The 12,482-nt window shown below is 44.9% G+C and overlaps 1 protein-coding gene and 1 long non-coding RNA gene across 2 annotated transcripts in view; one reads left to right on the plus strand and one right to left on the minus strand.

Moving 5' to 3' along the window:
* The first annotated feature begins 813 nt into the window (after nucleotides 1–813).
* Nucleotides 814–4,631, plus strand: LOC147372834 (uncharacterized). The gene is made up of 2 exons (XR_015164322.1): nucleotides 814–1,088; nucleotides 2,464–4,631. It is a non-coding gene; the product is annotated as an uncharacterized LOC147372834 (long non-coding RNA).
* A 1,816-nt stretch (nucleotides 4,632–6,447) lies between these two features.
* The window catches only part of LOC147372835 (antigen WC1.1-like), a 51,329-nt gene continuing 45,294 nt past the window's right edge, over nucleotides 6,448–12,482 (minus strand). Inside the window, exons 14-21 of the mRNA XM_086402115.1 lie at nucleotides 12,390–12,431; nucleotides 11,997–12,311; nucleotides 11,710–11,742; nucleotides 11,018–11,155; nucleotides 10,536–10,628; nucleotides 10,229–10,273; nucleotides 9,608–9,754; nucleotides 6,448–6,733 (exon numbers count right to left, since the gene is read on the minus strand). Coding sequence (XP_086258241.1) covers nucleotides 6,588–6,733; nucleotides 9,608–9,754; nucleotides 10,229–10,273; nucleotides 10,536–10,628; nucleotides 11,018–11,155; nucleotides 11,710–11,742; nucleotides 11,997–12,311; nucleotides 12,390–12,431 — 959 coding nt within the window. The 3' untranslated portion in view covers nucleotides 6,448–6,587. The remainder of the gene's footprint in view (nucleotides 6,734–9,607; nucleotides 9,755–10,228; nucleotides 10,274–10,535; nucleotides 10,629–11,017; nucleotides 11,156–11,709; nucleotides 11,743–11,996; nucleotides 12,312–12,389; nucleotides 12,432–12,482) is intronic.

Below are 12,482 nucleotides of genomic sequence, written 5' to 3' on the forward strand. Positions count from 1 at the left end.
AATCAGTGAGATAATTATTACTGAATTAAGTTGAAGGACACATTTTAAATGAGATAGTCTGTTAATTTTATTGAAATTTTTTAATTACACAAATACCCCTTATAGGTGAGCAAGATTAAATCAATTATAAAAAAGAGAAAATACTACATTTATGCCTACATAAATTCTGAAGGACACATTTTCAAGTCCACTACAAATAGCTGCTTCTAAATCTTCATATGTTTTTAAATGCACAGAGCTGTCACCTCTGTGAAGCTCTTTCTGATCATTCTAGCTCAAAATTACTGCTGTGTCTATTTAGTCTATAAAAACTTGCTTACTATCTCCACAGTGGGAATTTCTTGAGAGCAAGTACTATGTCTTATTCTTCAATGTCTCTTTAAGGCCAAGTAAACACACATAGTAACAGCTTAAGAAATACTGGATAATTAAAGAAATGAATGCAAGAACAACAGCTGAAAATAACCCTGCAGTTAGTGAAAACTGTGGGAGAAGAGGGAGACAGTAGAGACACAGATGTGACTAATCCCACTCAGCACAGACTGAAGTGGAGTAAGGAGTCAGAGACACACCAGATGAAGCAATTCAACAGACAATGCCTTCAAATCCCACTCTGGGTGGACCAGATCACATTCAGTTTCTGCACAAAGCTGTACCTCAGAAGCTTCTCCAAGGTGAGAAAAAACTGACAGCACTGCTATCAAGAGTTCCACTGAAGGATGTGGATAGACAGTAATACTCACCAAATGGTTGTATTTCTAGCCCTCAGTGACTCATTCCGGCCAATGAAACGTGGGTGGTGTCACCTGTGTCACTTGCGAGTGGAGGCATGAAAAGCCCAAGTGTGACTCTAGTCTCTCTCCTTCCTGCCCCAGAAGCTGTGTGTTCCAGATGGTGCAGGTGCAAGAGCCTCACTGACCACAGACATCTGCAGGTTGTGCTGAATGTGTGTGTGTGTGTGTGTGTGTGTGTGTGTTTATGTGAATGAGATTTGGGGATCACTTGTTCCAGCAGCAGAGCAGAATCTATTCTGATGGATACAAAGGAGAAAGACTTGAAAAGAAGACAGAATCTGTCACATGAAGCAGGTACTTTCTTGGATCTCCTCTTCCTTCTGTGTGTTCATCCCAAGCTCCTCCCTCAGGTCTCACCTTGCTTCCCCTGTTGGGCTTGGTTGGTTCCCAGTCACCATGTCTGACTGACCAACAACTAGATCTAAGTCCTGTTTAAGAACACCCACACCCGGTACATCTCCTTTTCCCTTTACATCAGTCAGCGCTGATAGTCAGGCTCCCATTTTCTCAGTTTGACTCTTAGCATCCTGACCTTCATTTTTAAACAGCTCTCTTTTCCTCTGAGTTAGTTAATTGTTGATCTTATTCTTAGCCTTCCACCAATACTGTACTAATGAAAAGGCAGCATTTGCTTTCTGAACCTCTTCAGTTTCTTCTTTTTTTTAATATAAATTTATTTATTTTAATTGGAGGTTAATTACTTTACAATATTGTATTGGTTTTGCCATACATCAACATGAATCCACCACAGGTATACACGTGTTCCCCATCCTGAACCCCCTTCCCTGCTCCCTGCCCATACCATTGCTCTGGGTCATCCCAGTGCACCAGCCCCAAGCATCCAGTATCATGCATCGAACCTGGAGTGGCGATTCGTTTCATATATGATATTATACATGTTTCAATGTCATTCTCCCTGATTTCCAGAACAAATATGATTCCTGGATATAGTGCTCATGCACTAAATTAATTAACTTCTTCACCTTTGGGTAAGAAATAATCTTACTAAATTGCTTCTTTTCCTCAACCCAAGAAAATGGCTCATTGAAAACCTATGTCCTTGTGAGCATAGTGCTAGGAAGCCCTCCCCCGCCTCCAGGCCTTGGAAGGGGCTGGTGCAGTGAGAGGCCCTGAAGGTGAAGCCTCCTTAGCTTCATGATTAATCCACCTTGGCTCACAGTTGATGTACTAACTCCCGAGCTATTCAGTTCTTGCGGGTGGTCACTCTTAAACCCAAGGTTAGTGTCACTGGGGTGGCACTCAGGATTCAAAGGCTGAATGGTTGTTCAGACTTGAACTCTATGAACTGATGCTCTATAGCACATGGAGCTTTGGTGCAGCTGAGTCCAGCCTGCAGACCAGCCTAAGAACACTAGAAACACAGCAAAATGCATTCCTCCTTTAACATCTAAAAGTCTGTGAACAGATTCTCTTTTCCTTCCCCATCTGGGCATGCTAACCAAGGCCTCTGCCAGGGCCCAGAATTGGAGTGAGGCCTGTACTTGTGTATAAGCTCTGCATTTCCAGTCTCTGTAACTTAACAGATGCTCAACTAATGTTTACTGAATGACTGAATGGCACTGTGCCAGACATTTAAAAGAAATTATCACTAATATAAAGAACTGTTTTTGAAGACATCATTTAGCTAACTGATATTTTTGTTTTAAAGGCAAATGTTTTCAGCAATTACCAAGGCAAAATTTGATTTTCAAGAAGAAGGAGCTTATCATCAACAGACATGTCACAACAAATGGTGCAAATCTCTTATCTCTAAGGATACACAAGACAAACCACAATGTACTAACATGTGGCTTCTTATTAAGTCTTGATCAGAACCAACAGAGGAGAAAGCCTATTTGTATGATTTATCATTTGGCAGTTTTTCAATAAAACCACACAAGAATGTCACAGGAAGAAAACTTGCAATTAAAAAAGTACAGGTGCGCTGTCTGTCTGACATAAGGAAGGATATGACCTGCAGAAAGAGTTCTTTGGCTTAAAAAAAAAAAAAAAAACAGCCCAATTAGTCTTTCATGTTGTGTAAGGAAAGTCCTCTTGTGCTGATCTAGAAGGATGCTTTAAGAGACCAGGACAACTCAACTGTTCTGTACAACAGTTAGAACTGTGAACTGATAATTTTGGATAATGTCACTCTTTGATTCTCTTCTCTTTACTTTTTGTGAATCTACTGTAGGTTTTTACATTTTTGTTGGCATGAGGCTCACATGAAACATCTTATAGATACAATTGGTGGCTCAAAAGGTGAAGAGTCTGCTTGCAATGCAGGAGACTCAGATTTGATCCCTGGGTTTGGAAGAGCCCCTGGAGAAGGAAATGGAAACCCACTCCAGTATTCTTGCCTAGAGAATTCATGGACAGGGGAGCCTGGTGGGCTACAGTCCATGAGGTCGAAAAAGTTGGACATGACTGAGCAAGAAAAACGTACATAGACACAGTCTATATAATACTCATCTGATAACAAATTAATTTCAATCACATACTAAAGTTTTACATTTTTATCCCCTCCTATACTTTCTGTATTTGATGTCAGAATTTACCTCTCTTTATATCCAATAACAAAATATTTGACTAGAGTTAATTGGTTAGCACACTACCATATTACAGTGTGAGAGTATTCTGAATTGGATTACATATTTACAAGTTTACAAGTGTGTTGTATATTTTCACTTCTTTCATATAATAATTAACATCCTTCATTTAGCTTGAAAAACTCCCCTCAGCAGTCTTATAAGGCAAACCTGTGTTGGTGAGCTCCCTCAACTGTTGTTTGTTTGGGAACATCTTTATCTCGTCTTCATTTCTGAAAGACAACCTTCCTGAGAAAAGTATTCTTGGCTGGCAGGTTTACTTTCATCAGTTTGAATATATCATCCCTTTCTCTCCTGGCTTGACAGGTTTCTTCTGAAAAGTCTACTGATATTCTTAAGGGAATTTCTCTTTTGTGAGCATTTGCTTTTCCCTTGATGCTTCTAAAATTCTCTCACTACGTATTGGAGATGATACTTTTGAAGGAACTCCGAGGGGGGACCCATTAGCTACATGAACTTGGATGTTTACATCTCATCAGATGTGGAACTTATCTGCTATTATTTCTTTAAGTACAGTCTCTGTCCCTTTCTCCCTCTCTTCTGCTTCTGGGACTCCAGTAATGTGCAGGTTGTTTCTGTGAATGTTCACACAGGTTCTTTCACACTTTTTTGTTCTTTTTTGTCCTTTGTCCCCTGGCCGGGTAATTCAATTGTCCTGTCTTTGGCCTTACAGAGTCTTCTGCTGTTTCTGATGCTCTCTGTAGCATTTTTCATTTTGCTGAATTTCATTTACTGCAATCTTAAGCAACAGAATTTCTGTTTGGTTCATGTGTCTGTTTGGTTCTTTTTTTCTTTTGCCTCACTGCACAGCTTGAAGGATATCAGTTCCCTGACCAGGATTGAATCCAGCCACAGTAGTAAATGCATAGAATCCCAACCACTAAGCCATCAGTAAACTCCCTGTTTGCTTTCTTTTTTATGATTTCTATCCCTGTTTAAAAAATCTGAATTTATTCTGTGGAGCAACTCAGCCTGTGCACAACAAATACTGAACCCACGTTCTTGGACCCTTCAGCTACAAATATGAGCTCGCATTCTGCAACTACTGAAACCTGCTTGTCTAGAACCTGTGCTTCACAACAAGAGAAGCCACTGCATAGTGAAGCCACAAGGAAGAGTAGCCCTGCTTGCCACAACTAGAGAATGCCGGTGGCAGCAACAAAGACTGAGTGCAACCAAAAATTAAAAACAATGACAAAAATTATAATAAATACTTTAAAAAATCTTATTTTGTTCACATATTCTCTTCCTGAATTTGTTTAATAGTATATTTGTGTTTTCTTGGAGTTCACTGAACTTCTTGTTGGATATGCTTTATTTCTTTCATCAAATGTCATTTATTTCATCTCTTCTCAATGCTGAATGGCCATGTGAGCTTCACTGGCAGAAGTCCTGGGCATCTTCCCATCCCCAAACACAGCCTAGAACTACCAGGACTGAAGGCATGAGTATGGATCGGAGCTCTGGATCATGCATCAACCAAGTAACTGGGTGGGTTCAGCTCACATCCAGGCCACCACTCTCAGGTTTTATGTTAGATCAGCAGCTTCTCCACATGTCCACAATGGCATGGGGGGTGGGTGGGTGGGTAAATGTAATCTTGACTTAGGGACTCCTACATGACAGCTCTCTCTACCCTCAAGAATCACAGCAGGATCATGTAGTCAGATTAAAGCAATCTTGAAACAATATGTTTTCAGAGAAGCCCATTAGTCTGAAATTCTTCCTTTAAGAGTTTAGTCATATTAGACCCCTCCATCCACATCTTTGAAACAAGTAGACAAAGGTTCCTGATCATTCTGTCTACATCCCTTCCTCTAGATCGCATCTACTTAGGTCTTTCTTGCCCTCTTGTCTGACCTGGATGCAGGGTATGGGTGAGCACCAATATGCCCTCCATCAACTTGAAGAGATATGCAAGCTGATATAATTCACTTACAAGGAGAGATAAATGGAGAGACAAGAAATAGCAATGTCCCGAAGAAATAGTAGGAAGTGATGGAGAGGAGAGAATGGATTGATAAGGATTTGATAACCAACTAGACATGGGAGAAGAGCAAGGAGGAGTCTGTATCAGCTTGAGGAATAAACAGATAAAGTAACCTAGGGAATGAGAGATGAAAAAGGAAGAGATAGTTGTGCAGAGTTTCATTTTTAATTGGCCTGTGAAAATTTAGTCAGGATAAGGAAAGTTGTATCCATTCTCTCCCACCAGCCAAGTAACTTTACCCTCTTTGAAACTGACACCCAACTCTGGCGCCCAAAAACAGGTTAAAAACAGGTGATGTGACATCTCAGGAAAGATACAGGATTAGTTTTTTTCCACTAGTTTGTGAAATGAAAATATTTCCTGCCATATCAATAAACAAGAAATGTCACAGCCATCAGTGATTTCTGGCCTCCAAATGTAAATGAGGGCTCCCAAAGCATCCAGCGGATGCTGCCACCCCCCATGGTGATTGCTGAGGAGCTGGGGGAAAGCAAGAAGCAGCCATGTGCCGCTCCTTAAGGTGAACAGGGAAACAGGGTTGGCCCCAGATAACTGAGCTGCATATGAAACAATTGAATTCAGTGAGTCCAGAGGCTTGCATCTTCCCATACATAGAATACTAAATTCCTTAACTTGGTACCGGATCTTTGATCTTTAGACTGCCTGCTCCCTTTGTTGCAAACTCATGTATAGCCTGACTTGCCTTTCTGCCTTTTTGGAGCAGTTTACTCAGAGTTACTGAGATGCTGTCTCCAGGGCCTGGAGTCCTAAACATTCCCACCAAATAAAATAACACTACTTTCAGGTTCTGACTATAGTTTTTGGTTGAGAAGTTCATCTTGCTAGAAAGGAGGATGTGAATGTGGACCAAGTTTAGACTCTTTTTCTAAGTAAGAGTGACCTGGAGAATTTGTGATCCCAGGCAAAGTCATGATCTCATTAGCCTTTGAAGTTTGCAAGAAAACAGGACAGTGCACTCGTGTTTTTCCTTTGAGGAAAATGGTGTTTGAGGGCCAATCATCTAAAAGCATCTGACATGGAACTTGCTAAATTACCAGCAAAGCAAAAAAGTTACTTTATTCAGAATATTTCATTTTGAGCAATTTTCATGTAATACAATTACAGGTCAGCATTATTCTATTGAAATACAGGCAATTAGAATACTTGAGGCTTCATCTCATATTTAATACAACATCACCAGAAAGTCACTGTGGATGTTCCTTGGACACTGATTTCAACATCATCGTACTCAGGATCCCCTTTCTCCCCCTGGAGCAGCCAGGGCCTCTCTTCTCCTTCCCCAGGATTAGCTTCTTCTCTAGAGGCATTTAGAGAAGAGCCTGAAAGAGGAAAGAGGAATATGATTAGAACTGAGACAAGGGGACCAGACAGTGTGGTGGAAGCAAGTTAAGCATGTGGTGATGACAAAGCATCCCTGGGACCCAGGTGTGGGCAGGAGACTCAGGCTATTTCATATCAGTTACAGTGAGGATGGTCCCGGGCTATCCTCTCAGATCCAGTCCATGTAGAGTCTCTGGAGCCTCAGTTCATGTGGAAACCCTGCATCACAGGAGACCTGTGCTCACACAGGAGCTCTAGGAAGACCTGCCTCCACACTACACAATCAGCAAGGAGATGCCCAGGAATGGTAAGAATCATAACAATGAATTTAAATGTTCTTCTCTCACAACAGACAGATGTGAAATCACAATGAGAGAGAGAGAGTGGAGAAAGGAAAACCTGAGTTCCTCACTCACAAATCAGCTCTGCTCTTAGTTGACTTGACTCCTGTTCCCAAATGTCCACAAATACTATCACAGGTGCATCCACAGAGGCCCCTCCAGAGGGACCACATGGGCCCTCAGAAGGAGAAATATTCTTTTCCAGAGAATGAGTGTCTTCTCTCAGCTACTGAACCATTTGGAGCAAATTAGACTTTCAGTTCAATTCAGTCACTCAGTCATGTCCAACTCTTTGGGACCCCATGAATTGCAGCACACCAGGCCTCCCTGTCCATCATCAATTCCTGGAGTTTACTCAAACTCATGTCCATCGAGTCGGTGATGCCATCCAGCCATCTCATCCTGTCATCCCCTTCTCCTCCTGCCCCCAATCCGTCTCAGCATCAGAGTCTTTTCCAATGAGTCAACTCTTCGCATGAGGTGGCCAAAGTACTGGAGTTTCAGCTTTAGCATCGGTCCTTCCAAAGAACATCCAGGAGTGATCTCCTTTAGAATGGACTGGTTGGATGTCCTTGCAGTCCAAGGGACTCTCAAGAGTCTTCTCCAACATCACAGTTCAAAAGCATCAATTCTTCAGTGCTCAGCTTTCTTCACAGTCCAACTCTCACATCCATACATGACTACTGGAAAAACCATAGCCTTGACTAGATGAACCTTTGTTGGCAAACTAATGTCTCTGATTTTGAATATGCTATCTAGGTTCGTCATAACTTTCCTTCCAAGGAGTAAGCGTCTTTTAATTTCATGGCTGCAGTCACCATCTGCAGTGATTTTGGAGCCCAAAAAAATAAAGTCTGACACTGTTTCCACTGTTTCCCCATCTATTTCCCATGAAGTGATGGCACCAGATGCCATGATTTTCGTTTTCTGAATGTTGAATTTTAAGCCAACTTTTTCACTCTCTTCTTTCACCTTCATCCAGAGGCTTTTTAGTTCCTCTTCACTTTCTGCCATAAGGGTGGTGTCATCTGCATATCTGAGGTTATTGATATTTCTCCCGACAATCTTGATTCCAGCTTGTGCTTCTTCCAGCCCAGCGTTTCTCATGATGTACTCTGCATATAAGTTAAGTAAGCAGGGTGATAATATACAGCCTTGATGTACTCCTTTTCCTATTTGAAACTGTTGTTCCATGTCCAGTTCTAAATGTTGCTCCCTGACCTGCATACAAATTTCTCAAGAGGCACATCAGGTGGTCTGGTATTCCCATCTCTTTCAGAATTTTCACAGTTTATTGTGATCCACACAGTCAACTTTAGCTGACCTCAAACTGAGTCCATGACCCACCTAATTGGCTTTATGTTAAGGCCACCGTTTACCATTGATGCTTTTGAATTGTGGTGTTGGAGAAGACCCTTGAGAGTCCCTTGGATTGCAAGGAGATTCAACCAGTCCATCGTGAAGGAAATCAGTTCTGAATATTCATTGGAAGGACTGATGCTGAAGCTGAAACTCCAATACTTTGGCCACCTGATGTGAAAAGCTGACTCTTTGGGAAAGACCCTGATGCTGGGAAAGACTGAAGGCAGGAGGAAAAGGGGACAACAGAGGATGAGATGATTGGATGGCATCACTGACTCAATGGACATGCGTTTGAGTAAACTCTGGGAGTTGGTGATGGACGGGGAGGTCTGGCATGCTGCAGTCCATGGGGTTGCAAAGAGTCCGACACGACCGAGCAACTGAACTGACTGACCGTGTATCATAGATTTGTACATGTTAGTGCTGACATATAAACAGAGCTCATCTTAAATTATCAGAATGACTCACAAATTCAATACTGCAGTACATTTTAAAAAAATCTCTAGCTACCTTTCATGTATAAGACAGCACAGAGGTGTTATCAAATATTTTTTCTATTTTTGGATTTTGTAAATATGCTCAATTAATATGTAAGTTTTCTTCTTCTTTTGGTCACTGAACAATGCTTGTGGGATCTTAGTTGCTTGACCAGCATTTGAACTCAGTTCCTAGCAGTGAAAGCTCAGAGTCCTAACCACTGGATTGTCAGGAAATGCCCTAATCCGTAAATTCTAATGCAAGCATATTACATATAAAGTGAAAATTGATGTTGCAGTATAGATACATAAGTGCCAAAAGTAGAGTAATTCCTCACTGCCAAGGAGTATGACAGCATTAAAGACAGCATATGGTTGAGAAGTGAAGTGACACTCAGTCGTGTCCAACTCTTTGTGACCCTATGGACTACAGCCCACCAGGCTCCTCTGTCCATGGGATTCTCCAGGCAAGAATACTGGAGTGGGTGGCCATTCCCTTCTCCAGGAGATCTTCTCATCCAGTGATCAAACCCAGGTCCCCTGCACGCCAGGCAGATTCTTTACCATCTGAGTCATCAAATGCATGTGATTACCTAAATTTGAAACTCTAGAGAGGCTGGGCCTTGAGGAGCTCAAATAAACCCTTTCCAGGACAGAAAGAAAAGATTGCAAGAAATCAGCTAACACCACTCACGTGTCTGAGAGGACCTCATCTGATATTCCTTCTCTGGGGGCACTTCTGCCTCACTCCCCTGAGAGGCAGGAGGAGTCCCAGGCACTGGTACCTCTTCAGCATCATCATAATCCTCACCAGGGGCATCGGTCCTCTGATCTGGGGCTTCTGAGGCAGAGCGGGGGTCAGATGAAACCACAGTAAGTGGGTGGGTCTGGGAAATACCTAAGATCCCTTCTGACCCAGAGTTTCTGAGCCATTAATAGAGGCACCTTGTTTAAAAAGACTTTTTTCTCTAAGACCATGTTTCAGTTTGAAGTGTCCATAAGCCAAAACATGATTTTACACATCTTTCTCAAAGGAACTCTTATACCATTGAGCATTACTAAAGTATTTTGTCAAATTGTGCTTTCCAGATGTTATTTTTTAAAAACATTGTGTGCCTGTTGTGATTCTGGACACAGAGAGCCAAGCCCCAATGTGAGACATCACAGAACAGCCAGAGAAGGGGAAGGATGGACCCTGTCTGGACAAAAGGGATGCCTCTGGTCCATCAAAGGAAGACTGTTCCCCTTACATCTTGTCTCTGTGAGGGAAACTCTCCTTCCCAAAGCCCAGCTGAGGTGGGTCCATCTCTATTACCTGGAGCGGACCTGGAGTCATTGTCCTCACCATCTGACAGGAAGCCTAAAGTGGAGACAAACATCACAACACACAGAATGACCCTCCCCACACTCACGGGACCTGTGTTAAAGCTGGGAAGGGACAGACCTGGCTCCTGCAGTGTAGCCTGGGGGCTCTCAGGGCTCTGAGAGGCCATCCTACCACTTTATAGGAGCTGCCTCTGTGATTGTGGGGCACACGCTGGGTCTGAAGACATTGAGAAGACCCACACAATCAGTGAGTGGTGACAACCAAAGGTCCCAGGACAGCAGGCAGAGACACCCACCTGGGCTTCCCAGAAGACCCTCCTTCTGAGTCACAAGGTAATCGAGCTCCTCATACACAGCTTCAGCAAGAGCATCTTCATAGCTGGATAAGGCTGAGAGATCCCCCAGCAGGTCAGAGAAGCCGCCACAGACACCCCGATCCAGCCAGCCCACCTTCATCTCCCCAGTGCTCACATGGGGCTTGCCAAGGCCTCGGCTTAACCTCCCACCCCGTGCACCGTGTCAGCACCTTCTCCCCTGTCTGACCTGAATCCACAGCTCAGCCCCGAATCTGTCTGATCTCAAAGGAGTGGCCATGACTTATGAGAGTTCACACCCCAGTCCTAAAAACTTCTGTATACTCAGCCCTTAGAGCTCAGCACAGAGCACATAGAGTTCTGCAACTCAGAACAGAGACCTGGCCCAGGTTTCCCTCCTCACACCTGCCCCATCTCCTGCCTCCACACACTCTCCCTGGTCCCCAGTTCCCCCTGCAGCCCACCTCTGCGCTCTGCTCTCCATCTGAGCAGCTGAATCACCAGGATGATGAGGACCAGGAAGAGAAGGGACCCCAGGATGAGGCAGAGGACCCCAGGCAGGGAGAAGATGCCAGGGAGAGGATTTGAGGTTGTTCTGGTCCCTAGGAGAACAAGGCAAGTGAGTGTGGAGAAGGTCCTGGGCAGAGAGAAACTCCCTGTGCCAGCATTTCCAAGGAGCTCCGGACAATGGTGTCCCAGCCTCAGACACAAGTACACTGACAGTGACTGGGGTCCTCCAGGTCTTGTCCTGAGATGAGTCAACTCCACTCCAGCCAAGGCAGAGCCAGGGATTGTCAGGGAGATGGCCTGCCAAGACAGCCTCTGAGGACCTGGCTCATCCCCTCTCCTTGGGCTTCAGGAGACAGAGTGTCAAACAGTCCTGGGACCTGCACCTCACTGATGAGGAGCAACACTCAGGGGCAGGTGGGAGATCCTTAGAATCTGCACCATGGGAACCAGACTCACTTGGACCCCTGGCATGAGAACCTTCTGACCTTGGGAACCAAGGCAGGGGATTTCCCAAACATAATGCCTTGGTTTTCCCCCACCAGCCAGGGCTCCTCAGGCTCTTTCCTCTCCTGAGCTGTCAGAGAGCCCACAGAACAGGTCCCCAGTATTTGAGTATTCTCCCCTGCCCATGGATGGACCACAATACCTGCAGTACTTGGGGCCAATGTTGTCCTTGCACCTGGAAAGAAAAACAGCAGATTGGAGCAGGGTGATTGGCCAGAATGCAGGGCAGCCCATTTTTCCCTCCTGAGCCTGAAAACACTCCTCAGTCTCCACAACATCAGTGTCCAGTACTCCCAGCTCCCCTCTCCTACATCAGAGCCCCATCACCAGGATACTCTCTGAACATAAACTCCCCACCACCCCCGGTCCAGCCCACTGCCCCCATGCTGCCCCGGCTCACCCAGGGTGGACCCCAAGCCCCTCACTCACCAGAGCACCTCACACCAGCATCCTCCTCATGCTTGCAGTCGCTCTGCCCCCAGGGCTCTGCAGCACAGTCCCATAGGGAGGACTCCCGGCCTCCACACCGCACCTCGTCCAGCCAGATGCTCCCATTTCCAGGGCCAAACTCTGCGCCCTGCATGGCTTCCAGGGCTGGGCCACAGCCCAGCTGCTGACACACCACCTCGGCCTCTGCCAGGCTCCAGGAGTCATCGCACACAGTGCCCCAGGAGCCGCTGTGCCAGACCTCCACCCGCCCTGAGCACTCGCTGTCTCCTCCCCTGAGTTGGAGCTTCTCCCTGTCTGAAAAGGCAGCAGCCCCTCCTGTGACTGTCTTGGTGGGAGCGAGCCCCTGGAAGTCACAGGGTGGGGCTGACATACCTGTGCAGGGGGCAGCAGTCGGACAGCTCTTGGGTCTTCTTCCTGCAGAGGCAACAATGGGAAGCTATAGTTCAGGGACAGCTGGGGGAGGTC

The sequence above is a fragment of the Bos grunniens genome, chromosome 5 (assembly GCF_055505025.1).
Source record: "Bos grunniens cultivar Pamir isolate PY7600 chromosome 5, Bosgru_T2T1.0, whole genome shotgun sequence".
Classification (NCBI taxonomy): domain Eukaryota; kingdom Metazoa; phylum Chordata; class Mammalia; order Artiodactyla; family Bovidae; genus Bos; species Bos grunniens.